Here is a 27,550-nt window from a genome sequence, read left to right on the forward strand (position 1 = left end):
GAATAAAACGGCAAATTTTATCAACTCATCTCTGCACTCTTCATAACAATCTAGTTAATGCAAATTGTCGTTATAAAAATTGAAGCAGTAAACTTTGTGACATCAGGGACTAGTATTGCTATTTTTTCCTTGAATTGTGTAAATGGTCTGCAAAAAATGTTGGATTTTATATCCAGCTTTGAAATTGAATTCCATGTTAAGTCACATCACTAAAGTAGTAGGGGCAGGGGGTAGGTGCATTAGGGCATTAGGGGTCCTGATACTTTAGTCTTTGACCCAATCCTTAGCTTTGGGGTGTGGTGGTGCTGTTGACTGAATCTGCTTAGGGCACCAAAACACTTTGTCCTGACCCTGTTTACTAGTATTATATTAGGTTAGTGTTTTTTTGTTACGCATTTATACAAAATAAAATAATGGTCAGCAAAATATTCAGCATTTAGCAAGCGTACACCAGTTTCGGGGGTGAAACAGAAAACGCTTCTGAAAATGAACAGTTTCCAAACAGTGATGAATTGTGTTTTCCCCTCAAAATCCCCCCTTTTTCAGCACCCACCGGAAAAAAATTAGATGTCACCAATTTTACCCCCTTTGAATTTTTCCACATTTTTGTTACAACAGAAGTCCTTCAATTACTTGTTCACGAAATCAATTTATTTCCCAAAAACTCACATCCTTTCATTACCGGCCATGCTTGCCCACAAATGTCCCTGAAAAAAAAAAAAATCTTGGGCCTTTACCCTGAACATGGGTTTAGTTTATAAAAAAAAAAAAAAATCCACTCTCCGTTCTTACTGGGTGGATACAGAATCTATCCATAGCACCACTGTATTTGCAGCGGTTGTGACCTGATCCAGTTATGAAGCCCTAATGAGAATCCTTCATTTTAATGACAATTCCCCTGTTCCTCCCCCGAAATGTCCCCAATTACAATAGTCTTAAATTGAGACCCCTAATTTCCCTCATACAAGATTCATTGTTAAATTCACAGTAAAATGTTGCAGTCGACGGGTCCCTCATTAGTTTCAAGGACCGTCTCATTCCGTCAATTTGTCCCCTCCAAGTGAGGCACATACGTTGTAAAATTGTACAAAATGTGCCAGAGGTTCGAAAGGTAGGGACTGCCAAATAAACCCACCAAGCTGCCCTCAGACAACTGGCATCCGAGGTAAAATTGTCTGGGAACTAATGATGCCATTTCTTCATCACGAGTTTCACGGGTATACCGTCAATTACTGCAACAACTAGTGCAATAAAATTTGAGTTGTGTTCCTCAGAATGCACAAGATTCATGAAAGTGACAGTGAAAAAAATGCAAATTGCAATTTTTCAAATTTCTGTTGCATCAACTGCATAAAAAACGTATCAAACTGCTCCCAACCTTCCTAGATAAATATATTAGAGAATATAATTTACAAAAAAAATTATGAAGGTTCTCTGTTGTTCTTAACTACACAGTCTCAGCAAATATGACAATTATTCAAATTGAGACAAATTTGTGTTCCAAAATTCAAATTGTGTACAAAGAATGGAGAAATATGTCATTTTTATCGTAGGTACACTTCAACTGTTAGACACAGAGCCGTAAAAAAATAAAATCCAGAAAAGCCCATTGTTGGATTTTTACATAATTTGCATTTTATTGTATGAAATAAGTATTTGATACAATAGAAAAACAGAACTTAATATTTGTTCCAGAAACCTGTGACTGCAATTAGAGGTCAGACATTTCCTTTAGTTCTTTACCAAGTTTTCACACACTGCAGCAGAGATTTTGGCCACTTCCCATACAGATCTTTTCCAGATCTTTCAGGTTCCAGGGCTGTCACTGGGCAACTTGAGTTTCAGTTCCCTCCAAAGGTTTTCTATTGGGTTCAGGTCTGGAGACTTGCTAGGCCACTGCAGGACCTTGGAATGCTTCTTACGGAGACACCCCTTAGATTCCCTGGCTGTGAGGAAGTTCCAGCCATGACCCATCTAATATGCTCTTACAGAGGGAAGAAGGTTGTTGGTCAAAATCTCACGATACATAACCCCATTCATCCTCCTTTCAATACGGTGCAGTTGTCCTGTCCCCTTTGCAGAAAAGCACCCCCAAAGTATGATGTTTCCCCCCACCATGCTTCACAGTTGGGATGGTGTTCTTGGGGTTGTACTCATCCTCCAAAAACAGAGTGTGGAGTTGATACCAGAAAGTTCTATTTTGATCTCATCTGACCACATGACCTCCTCCCATGCCTCCTCTGGATCATCCACATAGTGACTGGCGAACTTTAAATAGGCCTGGGCATGTGCTTGCATGAGGCGTAGTGTGTTACTAATGGTAATATTTGACATTATGGTCTCAGCTCTTTTCAGATCATTGACCAGGTCCTCCCGTGTAGTTCTGGGTGGATTCCTGACCATTCTCCGAGTCTTCCTTACCCCACGAGGCAAGATCTTGCATGGAGCCCCAGACCAAGGAACATTGACAGCCATCTTGTGTTTCTTCCATTTTCTAATAATTGTGCCAACAGTTGTTGTTGCCTTCTCACCAAGCTGCTTGCCTTTTGCTCTGTACCCCACCCCATACAAATACGGGGCTACAATTTTTTCCCTGATGTCCTCAGACTGCTCTTTGGTCTTGGCCATGGTGGAGAGGTTGGAGTGTGACTGATTGTGTGGACAGGTGTCTTTTACACAGCTAACAATTTCAAACAGGTGCAATTATGTGCATAAAATTAGGTGCAATACATGGAATGAGTGCACACTAGGAGGGCTTCTTAGACAAAAACTAACTGGTCTGTGAGAGCCAGAATTCTTGGTGGTTGATAGGTGACCAAATATTTATTTTATGCAATAAAATGCAATTTAATTATTTAAAAAAATCATACAATGTGATTTTCTGGTTTTTATTTTTAGATTCTGTCTCACAGTTGAAGCGTACCTACGATAAAAATTACAGACCTCTCCACTCTTTGCAGGTGGGAAAACTTGCAAAATCGGCAGTGTATCAAATACTTATTTTCAACACTGTCCTTCAAAGTCCATTTAGATTTCAATAGAAACTTAAAGAAACATGTTTTGTACATTTGTTGAAAAAAATTTGAAATTGTTGCTCAAGTTTTAATCCCTTTAACATCCCAATAAAAAAAAATCATGTTTAAAAAAAATGATGAAGATGTAAAGTAGACATGAGGTAAATGTTATTTATTAACTATTTTGTGCAGTATGACTACCTGATTTAAGGGCATAAACATTAAAAGTTTGAAAATTGAGACATTTTCAAAAAATGTTTGCAAATGTTCCATATATATGTTCTATATTTTCATAAATATACGCAAATCATATCAACCACAATTTACAACTAACATTAAGTACAATATGTCACAAAAACATTAATTTCAGAGTGACAGGGATACGTTGAAGCGTTCCGTAGTTATTACCACTTAAAGTGACACTGGTCAGATTTCTAAAAATTTGGCTTGGTCACTAAAGTCAAAACTGACTCCGAAACTAAGGGGTTAAAGACAAACTCCCAATAAAGATTTTATCCTCTTAATACATTGCAGTCATTATATAGTGTTGTGTACTTACAATTGCTCATTTTGCCTTTCTATCCAGTAAATTTTTCTCTTATCTCTGCTCTATGTAGAAAAAGGAATACTTTTACCTGCAGAAATCATTCCCCTCCAACTCCTCACCCAGCTGCTCCCTCCTCCCTCTTTCCAGAGACTCTTGCATTGACTCATGCAGGCAAAATGGATTTCATATTTTTACATAGAGCTTAAAAGAATTCAGCTAGTCCGTTTTTAATCACGTGAGGTCATAGACCTAATAGAAAACAGAATAATTAACTGGGTAGAAAGGCAAAATGAGCAATTTTAAGTACACAGTGGTATATAATGATGACTGCAATATATTAAGAGGACAAAAATTTTGATGGGAGTGTTTCTTCAAGTGGTAATAAAGAAATGAGGAAATTTGCAAAAAAAAAAAAAAAATTGCTTGCATCGCCATTGTCGAGATCCATAACGCTTTCAATATTTGAGATATGGGGCGGTGTGTAAGCTTGTTTTTTGCACCCTGAGCTGATGTTTTTTCTGATACCATTTTGGGGTAGATATGATAGTTTGATCGCCTTTTATTGCATTTAATTGCAATGTTGCAGAGGCTAATAAACCATAATTCTGGGGTTTAGATTTTTTTTTTTTGCAACACTATCAGATTAATTTACTTTACATTTTAACAGACCGGACTTTTAAAAATACCAAATGTCTATTTTGTTTTGTTTTATTTTGTCACTTTAGGGTATGTTTCCACGGTCAGCACTGGCTGCGGATTGGACGCTACGTACAGCCGCAGCATCCAATCCGCAGAGGCCAGATGTTACGGCATAGTAGATGGGATTTTATGAAATCCCATCTCCACTATGTGAGCACGGACGCCTCCTGCAAGCCTGCGTATACGCACAAGCGGCTCAGTCTCCGCAAGATAAATATCACCGTCCTATGAATAGGACGCGGCGATTCCGCATGGTTCAGTAAACTCATGCGGAATCACGGCGCGTACAAAAGCTGCCTCCAAAGCGCTGCCAAAACTGAACGTGGGCACATGGCCTTAGGGTACTTGAAGCTGTGATCACCTGATTCCGCATCAAAGTCAGGGACATGATATATGATGCAAGTGTACACCATATGTCATGAAGGGGTTAATTATACCCCCCACATCCGATCATTGACTTGCTCTTTTTATCTGCATCTCAAAATCATTTCTAGAATTTGCCCTTTTCTTACTTTTGACACTGCAAAAACTCTTAAGGTACCTTCACACTCAGCAACTTTACAAAGGGAACGACAACGATCCGTGACGTTGGAGCGTCCTGGTTAGCGATCTCGTTGTGTTTGACACGCAGCAGCGATCTGGATCCCGCTGTACCATCGCTGGTCGGAGCTAGAAGTCCAGAACTTTATTTGGTCGTAAGATCGGCGTGTATCGTCGTGTTTGACAGCAAAAGCAACGATGCCAGCAATGTTTTACATGGAGCTAACGACCTGCGAGAACGATAGGTGAGTCACTGTTACGTCACAGGATCGCTCCTGCATCGTTCTGGAGCTGCTGTGTTTGACGTCTCTACAGCGACCTAAACAGCGACGCTCCAGCGATCGGCTCGTTGTCTATATCGCTGCTGCGTCGCTAAGTGTGACGGTACCTTTACTGTTTCACTCATTCACTCTCGTCGCGTAACTCTGTCTTATTTGGCCTCCCTCTTACCAAACTCTCCCCGCTCCTATCTGTCCTGAATGCTGCTGCCATGATTATATTCCACACCAATGCCTCTACCCTGTGCCAGTCATTACACTGGTTAACCATCAACTCAAGAATCCAGTACAAAACTATTACCCTCATCCACAAAGCACTCGATGGCTCAGCACCACCCTACATCTCCTCCCTGGTCTCAGTCTACCACCCTACCCGTGCTCTCCGTTCTGCTAATGACATCCTCCCACTCCCTCAATAATCAGAACCTCTCACTCCCGTCTCCAAGATTTTCACGTGCTTCGCCAATTCTTTGGAATGCACTACCCAGGTTAATAAGATTAATCCCCAATCCCCACAGTTTTAAGCGTGCCCTAAAAACGCATTTGTTCAGACTGACCTACCGCCTCAACGCATTAACCTATCACTGTGTGGTCCATTAAAAAAATAAATAAATAAAAAATAAAAAACCTTAAACCATAATCAGGTTCCTCACATCATGTTCTCACATATTTCATGCAGTTAATAGCCCTCTGTGTCTGTACTGTTACATACTTAGGCTGTTAACTGGTTCATGCAGCTTTACATGAACACTCGATCCTTACACTATGGCTAGTCCGAACAACGAAAGCAATTGTTACCATCCACCTCTCGTGTCTCCCTTTTTCCTATAGATTGTAAGCTTGCGAGCAGGGCCCTCACTCCTCTTGGTATCTATTTGAACTGTTATTTTTGTTATGCTGTAATGTCTATTATCTGTACAAATCCCCTCTATAATTTGTAAAGCGCTGCAGAATATGTTGGCGCTATATAAATAAAATTATTATTATTATATTATTATTATTATTAGTGGCCTTCAAAGCAATACAGAACATTTCAAAACCTAGTACGAGAACAAAAAGTGGAAACCCTAAAATGCCCTGTTACTTTTTATACATTTTTAACTCTTGATATTAGGCATTTTTTAAGTAGGATTCAACATCCTGAAGCTACAGGAAAAACATATAAAATGGATTAACATAACGCACGCACATTGTTTCGAGGAAAGCGGTGTACACACCTTGGCATTCACATAGGGATGGAAGGGGCCATACTTTTTCACTTCTGGGCCATTCTAAAAAATAAAAATAAAATAAGGAAAGGAAGAGGATAAAATAAAACAAGTGCCGAAAAACAAACAGATGAGCTTCAACATCTCAGGAAATGAAACAAGCAATTAAAATAAATTTTCAATAACACTTTGAATGGAGTCAGTCAGCACAAAATAACTTCACATCAAACGCAGTACCTTGTAGGGAACATAGACATAATAAAAATCTAATATACAGGGTCAGAATCCGTTGCCCTGTTTTCCAGAAATAGCACTTTATGGATATAAGCTCATATGGCAATTTGTAATCCTTGGCATGACCAAGTAGAGCAGTTAAAGGGCCACTGTCACCCCCCTCCAGCCGTTATAAACTAAAAGAGCCACCTTGTGCAGCAGTAATGCTGCACTCTAAGAAGGTGGCTCTTTTAGTTTTTGGTTCAAGTATTCCCAAAATAAAGCGTTTTGAAACTTATCCAAAATACCTGTCTTTAGCCAGGGAGGCAGGTCCTCACTCCCCAGCTTGAACCGCTACTCTGCCGTCACTCCAATCTTCAGGGGCTTTCGGCGCCGCCCCCTCAGCGCTGTTTACGCTTCAAAACCGGCGCCTGCGCTGTGTACTACTGTGCTGCGCAGGCGCAGTAAGCTCTGGCCGTCTGACGTCCCAGCCAGACATGCAGACTGCGCCTGTGCGGGCAGTGCGGCCACCCACCTTTGGAATCCCAGCCCCGCACTGTGCATAATGCATAACACACAGTGCGGGGCTGGGATTCCAAAGGTGGGTGGCCGCACTGCCCGCACAGGCTCAGTCTGCAAGCCTGGCTGGGACGTCAGACGGCCAGAGCTTACTGCGCCTGCGCAGCACAGTAGTACACAGCGCAGGCGCCGGTTTTGAAGCGTAAACAGCGCTGAGGGGGCGGCGCCGAAAGCCCCTGAAGATTGGAGTGACGGCAGAGTAGCGGTTCAAGCTGGGGAGTGAGGACCCGCCTCCCTGGCTAAAGACAGGTATTTTGGATAAGTTTCAAAACGCTTTATTTTGGGAATACTTGAACCAAAAACTAAAAGAGCCACCTTCTTAGAATGCAGCATTACTGCTGCACAAGGTGGCTCTTTTAGTTTATAACGGCTGGAGGGGGGTGACAGTGGCCCTTTAAATACACCTTTACACCTCCTTGCCCTCCACTAGCTTCTGTATAGCCAGACCTGTCAATCAAGGAAGAGGTCCAAAAGTATACAAGATATAAATTTATTAATGGAAAAGTAACAATACACACAATAATAACAGACTAGGATCAGGTAATAAGGCTGAACAGTGTCCTGACTTAAACCGCTGTCATTTCCAATGGGTAAAGTGCTCAAGTGCCACAGAAACCCCCAAGTAAGGGGAATTAAGGGGAATAAGGATCAGTACAAACCAAAGACTATAATAGTATTGCGCGCTATGCCGTTGGAACACGAGTCCCCACACTGCTATAGTGCTTACCCATGGCGTTAAGAAGTCAGGACACGTGCCTCGCCGCCACCAAAGGCGCATAACTATTATAGTCGTTCGTATGTAATGATCCTGTTATGTGTGTATTGTTACTTTTTCATGAATAAATTTATATCTTGTATACTTTTGGACGTTTTGCTCCAATTATCTCATGTTTGATATCATGTTCAGGAGCATCCTATAAGGTATACCGTGGAGACAGTCACATAGGGCTTGGGTCTCTGTGGCACCTCTGCATTAACCCCTTTCTGACATCTGACGTACTATCCCGTCGAGGTGGGGTGGGCCCGTATGACCACCGACGGGATAGTACGTCATATGCGATCGGCCGCACTCACGGGGGGAGCGCGGCCGAATGTCAACTGACTATCGCAGCTGACATCCGGCACTATGTGCCAGGAGCGGTCGCGGACCGCCCCCGGCACATTAACCCCCGGCACACTGCGATCAAACATGATCGCAGTGTACCGGCGGTACAGGGAAGCATCGCGCAGGGAGGGGGCTCCCTGCGTGCTTCCCTGAGACGATCGGTACAAGGCGGTGTACTCACCTTGTACCGAGCGTCTCCTCCCTGCAGTCCCTGGATCCAAAATGGCCGCGGGGCTGCATCCGGGTCCTGCAGGGAGTACTTCCGGGTCCACAGCAGGCGCTGGTAAGCCTGCACGGCTGTATGTCAGATCGCTGATCTGACAGAGTGCTGTGAAAACTGTCAGATCAGCGATCTATGATGTCCCCCCCTGGGACAAAGTAAAAAAAAAAAAAATTTCCACATGTGTAAAAAAAAATTCCTAAATAAAGAAAAAAAAAATAGATTATTCCCATATATACATTTCTTTATCTAAAAAAAACAAAAAAACAATAAAAGTACACATATTTAGTATCGCCGCGTTCGTAAAAACCCAACCTATAAAACTGTCCCACTAGTTAACCCCTTCAGTGAACACTGTAAGAAAAAAAAAAAAACGAGCCAAAAAACAACTCTATTATCATACCGCCGAACAAAAAGTGGAATAACACGCGATCAAAAAGACGGATATAAATAACCATGGTACCGCTGAAAACATCATCTTGTCCCGCAAAAAAATGAGCTGCCATACAGCATCATAAGCAAAAAAATAAAAAAATTATAGTCCTCAGTATAAAGCGATGCCAAAATAATTATTTTTTCTATAAAATAGCTTTTATCGTATAAAAGCGCCAAAACATAAAAAAATTATATAAATGAGATATCGCTGTAATCGTACTGACCCAAAGAATAAAACTGCTTTATCAATTTTACCAAACGTGGAACGGTATAAACGCCTCCCCCAAAAGAAATTCATGAATTGCTGTTTTTTTGTCATTCTGCCTCACAAAAATCAGAATAAAAAGTGATCAAAAACTGTCACGTGTCTGAAAATGTTACCAATAAAAACGTCAACTCGTCCCGCAAAAAACAAGACCTCACATGACTCTGTGGAGCAAAATATGGAAAAATTATAGGTCTCAAAATGTGGAGACGCAAAAACTTTTTGCTATAAAAAGCGTCTTTTAGTGTGTGACAGCTGCCAATCATAAAAATCCGATATAAAAAACGCTATAAAAGTAAATCAAACCCCCCTTCATCACTCCCTTAGTTAGGGAAAAATAATAAAATTTAAAAAATGTATTTATTTCCATTTTCCCATTAGGGCTAGGGTTAGGGCTAGGGTTAGGGTTGGAGCTAAAGTTAGGGTTAAGGTTGGGGCTAAAGTTAGGGTTAGGGTTGGGGCTAAAGTTAGGGTTGGGGCTAAAGTTAGGGTTTGGATTACATTTACGGTTGGGATTAGGGTTGGGATTAGAGTTAGGGGTGTGTCAGGGTTAGGGGTGTGGTTAGGGTTACCGTTGGGATTAGGGTTAGGGGTGTGTTTGGATTAGGGTTTCAGGTAGAAATGGGGAGTTTCCACTGTTCAGGCACATCAGGGGCTCTCCAAACGCGACATGGCGTCCGATCTCAATTCCAGCCAATTCTGCGTTGAAAGAGTAAAACAGTGCTCCTTCCCTTCCGAGCTCTCCCATGCGCCCAAACAGGGGTTTACCCCAACATATGGGGTATCAGCGTACTCGGGACAAATTGGACAACAACTTTTGGGGTCGAAGTTCTCTTGATATAATTGGGAAAATAAAAATTTGGGGGCTAAAAATCATTTTTGTGGGAAAAGATTTTTTATTTTCACGGCTCTGCGTTATAAACTGTAGTGAAACACTTGGGGGTTCAAAGTTCTCACAACACATCTAGGTAAGTTCCTTGGGAGGTCTAGTTTCCAATATGGGGTCACTTGTGGGGAGTTTCTACTGTTTGGGTACATCAGGGGCTCTGCAAATGCAACGTGACGCCTGCAGACCAATCCATCTAAGTCTGCATTCCAAATGGCGCTCCTTCCCTTCCGAGCTCTGCCATGAGCCCAAACAGTGGTTCCCCCCCACATATGGGGTATCAGCGTACTCAGGACAAATTGGACAACAACTTTTAGGGTACAATTTGTCCTGTTACCCTTGTGAAAATACAAAACTGGGGGCTAAAAAATCATTTTTGTGGGAAAAGAATTTTTATTTTCACGGCTCTGCGTTATAAACTGTAGTGAAACACTTGGGGGTTCAAAGCTCTCAAAACACATCTAGATAAGTTCCTTAGGGGGTCTGCTTCCCAAAATGTTGTCACTTGTGGGGGGTTTTAATGTTTAGGCACATCAGGGGCTCTCCAAACGCGACATGGTGTCCCATCTCAATTCCAGTCAATTTTGCATTCCCTTCCGAGCTCTGCCATGCGCCCAGTCGTTTACCCCCACATGTGGGGTATCAGCGTGTTCAGGACAAATTGCACAACAACTTCTAGGGTCCAATTATCTTCTCTTACCCTTGGGAAAATAAAAAATTGGAGGGCGAAAAGAACATTTTTGTGAAAAAATATGATTTTTTATTTTTACGGCTCTGCATTATAAACTTCTGTGAGGCACTTGTTTGGTCACCACACATCTAGATAAGTTCCTTAAGGGGTCTACTTTCCAAAATGGTGTTACTTGTGGGGAATTTCAATGTTTGGGCACATCAGGGGCTCTCCAAACGCAACATGGCGTCCCTTCTCAATTCCAGTCAGTTTTGCATTGAAAAGTCAAATGGCGTTCCTTCCCTTCCGAGCTCTGCCATGCGCCCAAACAATGGTTTACACCCACATATTGGGTATCAGCGTACTCAGGACAAATTGTACAACAAGTTTTGGAGTCCATTTTATCCTGTTAACCTTGGCAAAATAAAACAAATAGGAGCTGAAATAAATTTTGTGTGAAAAAAGTTAAATGCTCATTTTTATTTAAACATTCCAAAAATTCCTGTGAAACACCTGAAGGGTTAATAAACTTCTTGAATGTGGTTTTGAGCACCTTGAGGGGTGCAGTTTTTAGAATGGTGTCACACTTGGGTGTTTTCTATCATATAGACCCCTCAAAATGACTTCAAATAAGATGTGGTCCCTAAAAAAAATGGTGTTGTAAAAATAAGATGTGGTCCCTAAAAAAAATGGTGTTGTAAAAATGAGAAATTTCTGGTCAACTTTTAACCCTTATAACTCCCTAACAAAAAAAAAATTTTAGTTCCAAAATTGTGCTGATGTAAAGTAGACATGTGGGAAATGTTACTTATTAAGTATTTTGCGTGACATATCGCTGTGATTTAAAGGCATAAAAATTCAAAGTTGGAAAATTGCGAAATTTTCAAAATTTTCGCCAAATTTCCTTTTTTTTTCACAAATAAACGCAAGTTATATCGAATAAATTTTACCACTAACATGAAGTACAATATCTCACGAGAAAACAATGTCAGAATCGCCAAGATCCGTTGAAGCGTTCCAGAGTTATAACCTCATAAAGGGACAGTGGTCAGAATTGTAAAAATTGGCCTGGTCATTAACGTGCAAACCACCCTTGGGGGTAAAGGGGTTAATGTTGCCCTGTATGGTTTATGTTTCTCCAATCAAGGAAGAGGAAGTGGGATCACTGCAGAACAAGCAGTGGGAAGATGCAATGAGCTCCCCAGCCACACCAAAAGTGCACCTCAATAGAAAATTTGAATGAATAATGTTTTCTGGCAAAACTGTTCTAAAGGTATGATTTTAATTAGGGCTATGCACCCAGAAGGTGCTGTAATTAGTATGAACTGTCTTTTTGTATTGTCAGACTCCCTAATAAAAATGAGTAAAAACTGAGATGAAGAATGAAAAGTGCAGTACTTAAATGGAATCTGTCAGTGTCTTCTAAGTATTCTATATGGGGATGTAGGTAATACAATAAAATACTTTGAGATTTGCGATCTTATTCCAGATGTGCACACTTTTCTTTTATGCCAATAAGCGGTTAAGAAATATAGGTCGGACACTGATCTGCATGAGAATCTGCCTCCAGAGCTTATTTTAAATCAAAGGTAGCATTACTGGTGTCGGTCCGATCTTGATCCAGAAAAGTAGGATGAATGCCATGTAAGTACAATGCGATTTTTGTCACTTAGCATCCGTAAGACATGTGTATGGCTGGTTTCACACTTGCGTTTTGATCTGCAGCGTTTTTACCGAAAAAAACGCATGCGTTTTTTTTCCTATGTTTAACATTAAAAACGCATGCGTTTTTTATGTACGCGTTTGGCCGCGTTTTACGACGCATGCATTTTTTTGCTGCATGCGTTCTTTTGCAGAAATGCAACATGTAGTAATTTTCAGAGGCGTTCATTTGCGTTTGATTTGCGTCAAAAAATACATTGATGTCTATGGAAACGCATGCGTTTTTGCGTACATGCGTTTGCTTGCGTTTTAAACGCATGCGTTTTTATAGAAAAAAACAAGAATACACCCTGATAAGCCACCCCCCACCATCAGGGTGATAAAGGGATCCTAACCATAACCCTAGGGATCCAAACCCTAACCCTACCCCTAACCCTAACCCTACGACAGTGAATACTCTCCGAGTTTATATTTTTAGTACTCTATAGCAATACCGTATATCTTGGGGTGTCCACATTGAACAAAGCTTTTTATTAGAAGAATGTCCTGGTCTCCAGGTCAACATAATAGCCAATCCCTATGGATCCCTAGGGTTAGGGTTTGGATCCCTAGGGTTAGGGTTTGGATCCCTAGGGTTAGGGGTAGGGTTAAGGTTAGGGTTTGGATCCCTAGGGTTATGGTTAGGGTTAGGGGTAGGGTTTGGATCCCTTTATCACCTTGATGGTGGGGAGTGGCTTATCAGTGACCTGGTGACCAGGACATTCTTCTAATAAAAAGCTACCCCTAACCCTAACCCTAGGGATCCTAACCCTAACCCTAGCTAATTCTATTAATAGTGGGTTTTCTAGTTGATTTTGATGATTGGCAGCTGTCATACACTTCTCAGCATGCATTTCAAAAACGCAAACACAGGAAAAAACGCATGTAAATGCCGCGTTTTTTTTCCTGCATGCAAAAACGCATGCGTCTAAAAAACGCAGCGTTTGCACGCGTTTACATGCGTTTTTTCACCACCTGCGTTTTTTTTTACAAACGCTGCAGATCAAAAAGCAAGTGTGAAACCAGTCTATGAAATCCATTTGTAATGCGTTTTTAACATCAGCCTTTACATACTGAAATTCTATAAGTCACTTACAGCTAGTCTACAAATTACTAAACCAATCTTCTATACAGATATAGATAGAATAGAAATATAGAATAACTAGGACAGATTCCTGTAGATATTTAATGTCACAGGCCCCTACATATAATAAGCTTGCACCCTTTAGTGCCGTATTGAACTTTTTAAATAATTAACTTAAAAAATGGAGTGGGATCCTTCTTTTTTTAATAACCAGCTAAGGCTACGTTCACATTTGCGTTGTGCGCCACAGCGTCGGCGCCGCAACGCACAACGCAAACAAAAATGCAGCAAAACGCATGCACAACGCTGCGTTTTGCGCCGCATGCGTCCTTTTTTTCATTGATTTTGGACGCAGCAAAAATGCAACTTGCTGCGTCCTCTGCGCCCGGACGCGGGCGCCGCAGGGACGCATGCGGCGCAAAACGCAAGTGCGACGCATGTCCATGCACCCCCATGTTAAATATAGGGGCGCATGACGCATGCGGCGACGCTGCGGCGCCCGACGCTGCGGCGCAGACCGCAAATGTGAACGTAGCCTAAGCTTCAAGCTTATATTAATAGGCATGTAAAGGACCATGGATATTGGCCCCTTCCAAGACTAACACCAGCCTTTAGCCGCCTCAGACGTGATGCATTCATTACATGCGCCACTTCTGGCGCTTAGCCTCAGCTCTTCCTGATTGTCACCACACTAGGTCAATCGGGGTAATGGTTTTGGGATCAATGTCAGCTGTGTAATGTCTGCGGACATCAAGCCCAGTAGTTAGCAATAGAGAGGTGTCTGTCAGACATCCCCATTACTAACTCTGTTGTCAAAAGAAAAACACACAAATTTAACCCCTTTCTGCCAGCTGACGGAATAGTACGTCAGCTGGCAGATCCCCTGCTTTAAGGTGGGCTCCGGCGGTGAGCCCACCTTAAAGCCGCGACATGTCAGCTGTTTTGTACAGCTGACATGTGCGCGCAATGAGCGCGAGCGGAATCGCGATCCGCCCGTGCCCATTAACTAGTTAAATGCCGCCAAGAGCTGACAGCGGCATTTAACTAGCGCTCCCGGACGCGCGGCCGGAAGTGCTCGCACCGCTGACCCCAGTCACATGATCGGGGGTCAGCGGTGCATTGCCATAACAACCAGAGGTCTCCTTGAGACCTCTATGGTTGTTGATGGCAGATTGCTTTGAGCGCCACCCTGTGGTCGGCGCTCAAAGTACACCTGCCTTTCTGCTACATATAGGTGATCTGTATTTCACCTCTATGTAGCAGAGCCGATCGAGTTGTGCATGCTTCTATTGAAGCATGCCAAAATTAAGAAAAAAAAGTGTTTAAAAATATATAAAAAAAATAAATATATAAAAGTTCAAATCACCCCCCTTTCGCCCCAATCAAAATAAAACAATTAAAAAAAAATTAAACATACACATATTTGGTATCGCCGCGTTCAGAATTGCCCGATCTATCAATAAAAACAAAGGATTAACCTGACCGCTAAATGGCGTAGCGAGAAAAAAAATCAAAATGCCAAAATTACGTTTTTTTGGTCGCCGCGACATTGCATTAAAATGCAGTAACGGGCGATCAAAAGAATGTATCTACACTAAAATGGTATCATTAAAAACTCCAGCTCGGCACGCAAAAAATAAGCCCTCACCCGACCCCAGATCATGAAAATTGGAGACGCTATGGGTATCGGAAAATCGCGCAATTTTTTTTTTTTTTTTTAGCAAACTTTGGAATTTTTTTTCACCACTTAGATAAAAAATAACCTAGACATGTTTGGTGTCTATGAGTTCGTAATGACCTGGAGAATCATAATGGCAGGTTAGTTTTAGCATTTGGTGAACCTAGCAAAAAAGCCAAACAAAAAACAAGTGTGAGATTGCACTTTTTTTGCAATTTCATCACACTTGGAATTTTTTTCCTATTTTCTGTTACACGGCACGGTAAAACCAATGGTATCGTTCAAAAGTACAACTCGTCCCGCAAAAAATAAGCCCTCACATGGCCATATTGACGGAAAAATAAAAAAGTTATGGCTCTGGGAAGGAGGGGAGCGAAAACGAAAAAAGCTCCGGGGGTGAGGGGGTTAAATAGCACTCCTCAAGAATCACTCTTTCACCCATTTATTAGCAAAAAAGAAAAAAATCCACAGTGTCTGCAGGAAATCCATAATGAGGACGTCTCACGATAATCCCTGACTCAGCTATATCGGAGTCTGTGACATGAGTAACGTGACCACTCACCACGGCCGCCGGAACACAGAGTAGTGCGAAAACAAGCAGCAGCAGTGATTTACCCCTTCATGACGAGAGGTATTTCCATTTTTGCATTTCTATTTTTTGCTCCCCTTCTTCCCAGAGCCATAACTTTTTTATTTTTCAGTCAATATGGCCATGTGAGGGCTTGTTATTTGTGCGACAAATTGTACTTTTGAACAACACCATTTTTTTTAACTTATCGTGTACTGGAAATCGGGAAACAAATTCCAAGTGTGGTGAAATTGCAAAAAAGTGAAATGCCACAGTTCTTTTTTTTACTATGTTCATTAAATGCTAAAACTGACCCGCCTTTATGATTTTCCGGGTCATTACGAGTTCATAGACACCAAACATGTCTAGGTTCTTTATTATTTAAGTGGTGAAAAAAAAGATTCAAAATGTGTTTAAAAAAAAAAAAAAAAAAAGGCTTTATTTTCTGAGACTTGTAGCATCTCCACTTTTTATGATCTGGGGCTGGGTGAGGGCTTATTATTTGCGCACATAGCTGACATTTTTATTGATAGCATTTTGGTGTAGATACGATCTTTTGATCGCCTGTTATTGCATTTCATTGCAATGTAGCGGCGACCAAAAAATTTAATTCTGACGTTTTGAATCTATTTCTCGTTACCCCGTTTAGCGATCGGGTTACCGTATATACTCGTGTATAAGCCGAGATTTTCAGCACTTTTTTAGTGCTGAAAATGCCCCCTTCGGCTTATACACGAGTCACTGTCCAGAAAGCCGGTAGGGGAGGAGGAGCGGAGGATCAGCGGCAGAAGCCGGCTAACAGAAGACATCATACTCCCCTTCCTGGCGCCTTCGCTGCATCTCCGTGCCGGCGACTCTTCCTGTGCTGAGTAGTCACGTGGTACCGCTCATTAAGGTAATGAATACACATGCGTTTCCACTCCCATAGGCGTAGAGCGCATATTCATTACCTTACATAGTAACATTCAGTAGTTAGCAAGGTCGAAAAAAAGACATTTGTTAATCCAGTTCAGCCTATGTTCCATCAGAATAAATCCCCAGATCTATGTCCTTCTAAAGAACCTAATATCTTTAAGATACAATATTGTTACGATCCAGGAAGACATCCAGGCTTCTCTTGAACCCCTCAACTGAGTTTGCCATCACCACCTCCTCAGGCAAGGAATTCCAGCTTCTCACTGCCCTGACTATAAAGAATCCTCTTCTATGGTGGTTGAAAAACCTTCTCTCCTCCAGAAGCATAGAATGCCCCCTTGTCACCGTCACCTCCCTAAACAGAACCTCAGAGAGCCATTTGTATTGTCCCCTTATATACTTATACATGGTTATTAGATCGCCCCTCAGTCGTATGTTTCCTAGACTACATAATCCTAATTTTGCAAATCTCTCTGGGTATTGTAGTTCCTCCATCCCCTTTATTAATTTCGTAGCCCTCCTTTGTACTCGCTCTAGTTCCATTATATCCTTCCTGAGCACTAATGCCCTAAACTGTACACAGTACTCCATGTGCGGTCTAACCAGGGATTTGTACAGAGGCAGTATAATGCTCTCATCATCTGTTTCCAGACCTCTTTTAATGAACCCCATAATCCTGTTTGCCTTGGCAGCCGTTGCCTGGCACTGGCTGCTCCAGGTAAGTTGATCATTAACTAGGATCCCCCAAGTCCTTCTCCATGTCAGATTTACCCAGTGGTTTCCCGTTCAGTGTGCAATGGTGACATTTATTCCTTCTTCCCATGTGTATAACCTTACATTTATCATTGTTAAACCGCATCTGCCATCTTTCGGCTCAAGTTTCCAACTTATCCAGATCCACCTGTAGCAGAATACCATCTTGGTATTGAGTTAAACAGTTATTCTCATTGAGATAATCCAGAATAACATCCCTCAGAAACCCTTCAAATATTTTACCAACAATAGAGGTTAGACTTACTGGCCTATAATTTCCAGGTTCACTTTTAGAGCCCTTTTTGAATATTGGTACCACATTTGCTAAGCACCAGTCCTGTGGAACAGACCCAGTCGCTATAGAGACCCTAAATAAAATAAATAATGGTTTGTCTGTTACATTACTTAGTTCTCTTAGTACTCGTGGGTGTATGCCATCGAGACCCGGAGATTTATCTATTTTAATCTTATTTCACTGGTTTCGCACCTCTTCTTGGGTTAGATTGGTGACCCTTAATATAGGGTTTTCTTTAATTCTTGGCATTTCACCTACCAATTCATTTTCCACCATGGAGAAGAAGGTGTTTAACATATTAGCTTTTTCCTCGCCACCTACAACCATTCTTTCCTCACAATTTAAGGGGCCTACACTTTTTTTTTTTTGGAAGTGCATTGAACAGCAAGGTGGATTGCTGCTGAGGGGAAAGAAAAAAAAAAATCTTTAAATCTTTAGCTTAGCGAGTGTGAACGAGCTGAGTGTGACCTGAGCGTAAGTGCGAACGGCGGTAAGTGTGTGACCTGAGATTCAGTGACTTTGGATTCAGGGAGTTTCCAAGGGAGGAATTACTGAATTGCTGTCTGTGTTTTATTGATACTTTGCATTTATTTTTTATTTAACATTTCTGTCTGGTGCAATCCCCATTAGGAAATGTGCTCCACTATTGTTAATGCCATCCAGTGCACATCTTGCCACATGAACCAAAAAGAACTACTTGAAAAATATTCAAACACACAATTCATATAAAAATCAAAATATTTTATTATTATGAGACACTAGACAAAACTAAACACAAAGAAATTCCAATAAAAATTGGAGGAGGCACCCAAATCAGTACCGGAAGCAATATACAAAGACAATTTATAAGTAAAGCGAATCAATATCCATCATAGTAACAATAATCATACTCTTGCTTCTTAATAAATTAATAATATATGCATGAGCAACTGTAAGGAAAGAATAAAAGGGGTATTATAAATACTCATAATTCATCCTAAGGGTAAGATACCAGTGATAATAGGTATATATTAAATGAATATATATATAAGCCCCTATAAACATTTCCAAAGGTACAAAGTGCATTCAGTAATCCCTGCCAGTGCGCAAAGGGTACAAAGTGCATCTAACAGTCCTTACCAGTGCCTCAACCCCACACTCCAACGCGCGTTTCACACGTTGCTTCGTCAGGAAGTGATTATTTTTTTTTTACGGGTGAGGGCAACCTGGACATTTGCAGTCTGGCTGTCCCTCAAGGATTCGGAGGGAGCCCCACCTCGTCCAGTGCATCTTGTGCACTCCATCCCGCCTGAGGAAGAACTATCACCACCCCCAGAGTGGACCACCGACCACGGCACCATAGATACCGCTGCTGGAGTGTACGGACTTCGGCCTCTGTCCATCAGAAATACAGAGCAATGGCATTGCCACCTGCAGGATGTCTTAATTGATGTGTCGGGATTTAGAGACACGGGGGCATTCCTGACTATCGCTGACCCCCGTGTGGTTCGACCCGAGGCAATTCACCAGGGCCCGGGAACTCCAGTTGTCCTGGCGGGTGGTGTCCGCAAATATATACAGCGAGCTTTCGTACGTTTGGATTATGGTTTTGGAGAAAAACTGTGTTGGATTGGTGTTATGGGAGGACTTCCTGCAGTTATCCTCCTTGGAAATGACATTGGGGAGTTACAAAGTCATTTTGTGGGAGCAGAAGGCTAGTGGGCCTCTCCTTCTTCTGAAAGAACAATTGGAGGGAGATATCGCAGATACCGGAACACCCATCATTCCCTACGTTCTAGAGTTCAGAGACTGTCCAGCTAGCTACCTTGGCTAATGAACATCAGCGAACGGCCCAGTCCAGACAAAAAACCTGGTATGACCATAAAGCCAGGACCCGGGAATTTATGGACAATTGCTTATGATTATTGCAACCTCTGCCACTGTACAAGAAACTATAAACAGTGGAGCAAAGTGGACTAAAGTGAGCAGGCCAGAGGTCTGCGTAGGCCTCATGGTGTGCTCACTTATTATGAGGGGGGAAGAGGTTGTGATATGTTATGTGGGTATCATTTTTGTGTATATTTCTATTTTACTTATTTTCATGGTGTTCTCTTGTAGGATGAGTTATTTGCCATCTGATATTCTCCCCACAGTTCTGCATTGTTATCTCTCCACAGGGTCAGTGAATAATGTTGTTTGCTAATATGCTAATGACATGTTGACCTAGCTTGTTGAAACAATGAGCCCCTGAGACCTTCCCCCTCCTGACCTGTGAATGAAGAGAGAGACTTGTAAATATCAGGGAGGTGAGACATAGATCAGTCTGGTGTGGAATGATGTGAAGAGGATATCAGAGAGAAAGAAGAGTACATGAACTATGCTATCCTCTCTGCTGGATTGTTGGACTTTTATCCTGTTACTGAACTGCATTTGTGTTCTGGACTATTGAATCCTCAGTGTGGTGGATTATATGGACCTTTCGTGTTTTTGCCTAAATAAAGGTTCTGGAATTGTTCACTATTCTCTTGCTCTGTTGATTGTGTGGTACCGGAGAAGGAACCTGTGACAGGAGGGGAAGATAGTGCAGATAGAGGCCTGGGCACAAATAAGGAAGTTTGGGGTGGCGGTGGCATGGGGGGTGGGGTTAGATCAATTAATAATTTAAGAAATAGAGGTGCAGAGAGATACATAAAGTGCATGTATACTAATGCCAGAAGTCTTGCCAACAAAATGGATGAATTAGAATGGTGTTGGAGCACAATTATGACATGGTGGGGATATCAAACGTGGCTGGATGAGAGCCATGACTGGGCTGTTAACTTGCAGGGTTATAGTCTGTTCAGAAATGACCGAACGGATAAGCGAGGGGGAGGGGTGTGTCTATATGTAAAATCATCCTTAAAACCCATCCAGCGTGATAACATAGGTGAATCTAATGAAAATGTAGAGTCCCTGTGGGTGGAGATAAGGGGAGGGGGAAAAAATAATAAATTACTGATAGGGGTTCGTTATAAGTCTCCAAAGAATGGAAGCAATGGAAAATATCCCCATAAAGCAAATAGATGAAGCTGCGACTCAAGGAGAAGTCATTATTATGGGGGACTTCAACTGCCCTGAAATAGATTGGGGAACGGAAATCTGCAGTTCCAGCAAAGGTAGTCGGTTTTCGACAACTGTGAGAGACAATTACCTTTCACAACTGGTTCAGGACTCAACAAGAAGGGGGGCACTGCTAGACCTAATATTAACCAACAGGCCAGACAGCATAGCAAATATAAGGAATGGGGGTCACTTGGGGAATAGTGATCACAAAATAATAAGTTTTCATGTATCCTTTAATAAGATGTGTAGTAAAGGGGTTACAAGGACACTAAACTTCAGGAGGGCAAATTTCCAACGGATGAGAGATGATCTTGGTGCAATTAACTGGGACGATATCCTGAGACATAAAAATACACAAAGAAAATGGGAGACGTTTATTAGCATCCTTGATAGGACCTGTACACAACATATACCCCATGGGAATAAACATACTAGAAATAGGAGGAAACCAATATGGCTAAATAGAGCTGTAAGGGGAGCAATAAGTGACAGAAAGCATTTAGAGAATTAAAGGAAGTAGGTAGTGATGAGGCATTAAATACATACAGAAAATTAAATAAATTCTGTAAAAAGCAAATCAAGGCAGCAAAGATTGAGACAGAGAGACTCATTGCCAGAGAGAGTAAAAATAATCCCAAAATATCCTTTAACTACGTAAATAGTAAGAAACTAAAAAATGATAGTGTTGGCCCCCTTAAAAATAGTCTGGATGAAATGGTGGATGAGGAAAGAGCCAATATGCTAAATTACTTTTTTTATCAGTATTTACACAAGAAAATCCCATGGCAGACAATATGACCAGTGATAACAAAAATTCCCCATTAAGTGTCACCTGCTTAACACAGCAGGAAGTACATCGGCGTCTAAAAATCACTAAAATTGACGAATCTCCGGGCCCGGATGGTATACACCCCCGAGTACTGCAGGAATTAAGTACAGTCATTGATACACCATTATTTTTAATCTTTAAAGAGTCCATAATAACAGGGTCTGTACCACAGGACTGGCGTATAGCAAATGTGGTGCCAATATTCAAAAGGGGACAAAAACTGAAGTCGGAAATTATAGGCCAGTAAGCTTAACCTCTACTGTGGGTAAAATCCTGGAGGGTATTGTAAGAGATGCTATACTGGAGTATCTGAAGAAGAATAACCTCATGACCCAGTATCAGCATGAGTTTACTAGGGACCGTTCCTGTCAGACAAATCTGATCAATTTCTATGAAGAGGTAAGTTCCAGACTGGACCAAGGGAACGCAGTGGACGTAGTGTATATGGACTTTTCAAAAGCTTTTGATACGGTGCCACACAAAAGGTTGATACATAAAATGAGAATAATGGGGATAGGGGAAAATATGTGTAAGTGGGTTAAGAGCTGGCTCAGGGATAGGAAACAAAGGGTGGTTATTAATGGAGCACGCTAGGACTGGGTTGCGGTTAGCAGTGGGGTACCACAGGGGTCAGTATTGGGCCCTCTTCCTTTTAACATATTTATTAATGATCTTGTAGGGGGCATACAGAGTGGAATTTCAATATTTGCAGATGACACTAAACTCTGCAGGGTAATCAATACAGAGGAGGACAATTTTATATTACAGGATGATTTATGTAAACTAGAAGCTTGGGCTGATAAATGGCAAATGAGCTTTAATGGGGATAAATGTAAGGTCATGCACTTGGGTAGAAGTAATAAGATGTATACACTGTGTTCCAAATTATTATGCACAAAGAGTTTAGGAGTGATAAGGTTAGAATTTTTTTGTTTGTCATTTAAACTCATTGATGGTGATGTGTGTCAGGGCTCTTTATATCACTGAAAGCAATTGCAAATACCTGTGCAAATGAGTTTGGCAGGTGTGTCCAAATAAAGGCAAGACTACTTAAGAAGGCTGTTCCACATTATTAAGCAGCCTACATTTTTTGCCAAAATGGGAAAGAAAAAGGATTTGTCGGCTGCTGAGAAGCAACAAATTGTGGAGTATTTAGGTCAAGGCATGACTACAATCAACATTGCCAAGACACTTCATCGTGATCATCGCACAATCAAGAAGTATGTAGCTGATTCCCAGCACACACGTGTGTGTGCTGATAAGGAAAAATTGAGGACTCTTTTCAACAGGCAATTGCGTAAGGTTAAAAGAGCAGCTGCAAAAATGCCTTGTCATAGCAGCAGACAAGTTTTTGAAGCTGCTGGTGCCTCCAACGTCCCCAGAACAACAAGATGCAGGGTTTTTCAGAGGTTTGCAGCTGTGTGTAAGCCATCCTGTCGACCACCTCTATCCACTGCACACAAGCAGAAACGGCTCCAGTGGGCCAAACGATACATGAAGACTGACTTCCAAACTGTTTTGTTCACCGATGAGTGCCGTGCAACGCTCAATGGTCCAGATGGATGGTTTGGAGGATGGCTGGTTGATGGACACCCCATGAAAACACGGCTAAGGCGCAACAAGGAGGATGTGGAGTAATGTTTTGGGCTGGAATCATGGGGAGAGAGATTGTTGGCCCCTTTATGATCCCTGAAGGGGTAAAGATGAACTCCATAATCTATGTGGAGTTTCTAAAACAACACTTCCTGCCATGGTTCAAGAGGAAGAACCGTGCTTTCCGCAGCAAGATCATTTTCATGCATGATAATGCACCGTCTCATGCTGCAAAAAACACATCTGCATCTCTGGCTGCTATGGGCATAAAAGAGGACAAACTTATGGTGTGGCCACCATCTTCCCCTGACCTCAACCCCATTGAGAACCTCTGGAGCATCATCAAAAGGAAGTGTCTACGATGGCGGGAGGCAGTTCACATCTAAGCAACATCTCTGGGAGGGTATTCTGTCCACAAGCAAAACAATTGAAGCAGAAACCATCCAAAAACTGACAAATTCAATGGACAAGAGAGTTCAGAAGCTTCTTTCGAACAAGGGGTCCTATGTGCAAATGTAACATCACCTAGAATAAAGTTTTCACTTGAAAACTGTTTGATTTCATTTTGTAATAAGCTGATAATGCTTATAACTTCACAATTGACCATTTGTTTGTTCAAAATAAAAAAAAAAGGTTGAAAACTCTGCTGTGCATAATAATTTGGAACATGCATTTTGAGTGTTTATTTTTTTTAAAAAAAGATACTGTTTTCATAGGCAGTTTGTTCCAAAACATTGCAATTATACTAGAATAGTAGATGACTGGAAAATAACAATGACTGCAATTCAGATAGGTAATTTAGAGAAAATATGAGGAAATATTATTTGCATAATAATTTGGAACACAGTGTAATTATGTGCTTAATTCTAAAACTCTGGGCAAAACCATCAATGAAAAAGACCTGGGTGTATGGGTGGATGACAAACTCATATTCAGTGGCCAGTGTCAGGCAGCTGCTACAAAGGCAAATAAAATAATGGGATGTATTAAAAGAGGCATAGATGCTCATGAGGAGAACATAATTTTACCTCTATACAAGTCACTAGTTCGACCACACTTAGAATACTGTGCACAGTTCTGGTCTCCGGTGTATAAGAAAGACATAGCTGAACTAGAGCGGGTGCAGAGAAGAGCGACCAAGGTTATTAGAGGACTGGGGGGTCTGCCATACCAAGATAGGTTATTACACTTGGGGCTGTTTAGTTTGGAAAAACGAAGGCTAAAGGGTGATCTTATGTTAATGTATAAATATATGAGGGGACAGTAGAGAGACCTTTCTGATGATCTTTTTAAGCCCTTTCTGTCATTGGACGTACTATTCCGTCCATGTGGGGTGGGCCCTACTTCCCAAGGACAGAATAGTACTTCCAGCGCGAAAAGCCGCGCTCACGGGGGGAGCGCGGCCGATCGTGGCCGAGTGTCAGCTGACTATCGCAGCTGACATCCGGCACTATGTGCCAGGAGCCCCCGGCACACTGCGATCTAACATGACCACAGTGTTCCGACGGTATAGGGAAGCATCGCGCAGAGAGGGGGCTCCCTGCGTGCTTCCCTGAGACGATCGGTACAAGGCGATGTGCTCACCTTGTACCGAGCGTCTCCACCTTGCAGGCCCCGGATCCAAAATGGCCGCGGGGCTGCATCCGGGTCCTGCAGGGAGGTGGCTTCACAGCGCCTGCTCAGAGCAGGCGCCGGGAAGCCTGGAGCTGTGCACGTCAGATCGCCTGAGGGTTAGGGCTAGAGCTAGGGCTAGAGCCAGGGCTAGAGTTAGTTAGGGTTGGGGCTAAAGTTCGGGTTAGGGTCTGGATTACATTTACGGTTGGGAATAGGGTTGGGATTAGGGTTAGGGGTGTGTCAGGGTTAGGGGTGTGGTTAGGGTTACAGTTGAGATTAGGGTTAGGGGTGTGTTTGGATAAGAGTTTCAGTTATAATTGGGTGGTTTCCACTGTTTAGGCACATCAGGGGCTCTCCAAACACGACACTGCGTCCGATCTCAATTCTAGCCAATTCTGCGTTGAAAAAGTCAAACAGTGCTCCTTCCCTTCCGAGCTCTCCCGTGCGCACAAACAGGGGTTTACCACAATATATGGGGTATCAGCGTACTCAGGACACATTGGACAACAACTTTTGGGGTCCAATTTCTCCTGTTACCCTTGGGAAAATACAAAACTGGGGGCTGAAAAATAATTTTGGTGTAAAAAAAATATTTTTTATTTTCACGGCTCTGCGTTATAAACTGTAGTTAAACACTTGGAGGTTCAAAGTTCTCACAACACATCTAGATAAGTTCCTTGGGGGGTCTAGTTTCCAATATGGGGTCACTTGTGGGGGGTTTGTACGGTTTAGGTACATTAGGGGCTCTGCAAATGCAACGTGACGCCTGCAGACCATTCCATCTAAGTCTGCATTCCAAATGGTGCTCCTTCCCTTCTGAGCTCTCCCATGCGCCCAAACGGTGGTTCCCCCAACATATGGGGTATCCGCGTACTCAGGACAAATTGGACAACAGCTTTTGGGGTCCAATTTCTCCTGTTACCCTTGAGAAAATACAAAACTGGGGGCTAAAAAATAATTTTTGTGGGGAAAAAAAAGAATTTTTATTTTCACGGCTCTGCGTTACAAACTGTAGTGATATAGAAGAAATGACGCGCACTCTGAATTAAATGAGGAAGGTGCTGGTTGAACTTGGAGAAATCCAGACCATTCAAAAATTGAAGAAAACAACCGCACTCAATTTGTATATTTGCATTATGAATGTGAAGAGTCTTTTAATAGAAACACCACAGTGATACAGATAGTAGCTGAGGTAACGTTTCGACCATATAGGCCTTTGTCAAACCTCACTGAAAAAATGCAAAAAAGACAAAATATTAGAAATAATATCAAACAAAGCAAAATTGTACATGTATAGTTACACTATACTAAATAAACAACACAATCAGATATATACAATATATACAAGATTTACAAAAACAACCAAAATATCTACAGAGATGTACAAAATTTGTACAAAAAATGTCTTACAAGACTAGCCCTAAAGCAGATTATCAATGATCATGATGTACCGCTGTGGAACAAGGAGGCGTGGGCAAAAGAGGATGGATAACAATCTTAAATCAGGCATATAACCAAAACAATGATACTGTACCCATATGTGAAGTAGCACATGTAGCGATAAATAATAGTAAACACACATAGCATGCAAAGTGTATCACAAAACTGACCTTCAAGAAGAAAAGAAGAGTGAGCGAACGTCCAGAGGGACACATAAGCTCCTGAGAAGGTGAGGAGAGGAAATATAAATAAATGACTAAAGAAATAAAAGCAATAAAAGCAAAACGCAGCGCAACAGCTGTTATAGCCAGGGGGAGTAGGGGAAGGGGCAGGGAGAGATTATAAAACAACAATACCACGTACCACTTGTAGGAGAATAGCATGGTTCCGGAATGGCACGGATGGGGAATGGAGTCCCTGTAAGAACTAAGGGTAAGGGGCTGGTTGGTATAAGTGGCATAAAAAGTAGTAAGAAAGTGGGTGAGTGTGTAAAAAACAGTATGTGGCATACCTGGTGGGTCCTGTGTCAGGAGGAGCAACAGCGGTGGTATAGCCTGTGTGAGGTGGCCATGTATAAATGCACCCGGGACCGGAAATAAGAGGGGGCGGGAAAGAAGCTGGCGTCAGCGTGGTGTGTGGGGGACGAGGTGGAACGCACAGGAGCGCAGGCGCAAAAGAGCGCTCCTGTACTAAAAAGGGCCGACAGTAGACGCACAGCGCGTGCGCACTGTGGACCGCATAAGGAGCAGCCGCGCTCCTGTGACGTGCAGGGCGCCGGGGTGAGGAGAGAGCGCTACTCGCGCGTGCGCTCTGAAGTTAGGCAGAAGCCTGGAGACAGGAAGGGGGGCGGAGTATGTGGGAGCAGTCGGCGCGTGCGCACAGCGGCGGTGGTCAAGCAAAAAGACAGGGGCAAAGTAGGAGCGGCGCCTGCGCAGTGTGATATGATAAGATGCTGCAATAGAGACAAAAATGCAGCTGTATTGGAGCCAAGGGGGCCGTATAATGTAGAGAAAACAGGGGGGGTCTGTTGAGGGGGAAGAAGAGGGGATGAAGATGCTGCAATACATCCCCCTTCCTGTCTCCAGGCTTCTGCCTAACTTCAGAGCGCACGCGCGAGTAGCGCTCTCTCCTCACCCCGGCGCCCTGCACGTCACAGGAGCGCGGCTGCTCCTTATGCGGTCCACAGTGCGCACGCGCTGTGCGTCTACTGTCGGCCCTTTTTAGTACAGGAGCGCTCTTTTGCGCCTGCGCTCCTGTGCGTTCCACCTCGTCCCCCACACACCACGCTGACGCCAGCTTCTTTCCCGCCCCCTCTTATTTCCGGTCCCGGGTGCATTTAT

At 42.4% G+C, this 27,550-nt stretch overlaps 1 protein-coding gene across 4 annotated transcripts in view; it reads right to left on the reverse strand.

Moving 5' to 3' along the window:
• The window catches only part of ANKS1A (ankyrin repeat and sterile alpha motif domain containing 1A), a 390,648-nt gene that overhangs the window by 255,357 nt on the left and 107,741 nt on the right, over positions 1–27,550 (reverse strand). For 2 of the 4 annotated variants that reach the window (XM_077295481.1, XM_077295482.1), the window contains exon 4: positions 6,296–6,349. The exons of the other annotated variants lie outside the window; for them this stretch is intronic. In XM_077295481.1, coding sequence (XP_077151596.1) covers positions 6,296–6,349 — 54 coding nt within the window. The remainder of the gene's footprint in view (positions 1–6,295; positions 6,350–27,550) is intronic. 4 annotated transcript variants of the gene reach the window in all.

The sequence above is a fragment of the Ranitomeya variabilis genome, chromosome 3 (assembly GCF_051348905.1).
Source record: "Ranitomeya variabilis isolate aRanVar5 chromosome 3, aRanVar5.hap1, whole genome shotgun sequence".
Classification (NCBI taxonomy): Eukaryota; Metazoa; Chordata; class Amphibia; order Anura; family Dendrobatidae; genus Ranitomeya; species Ranitomeya variabilis.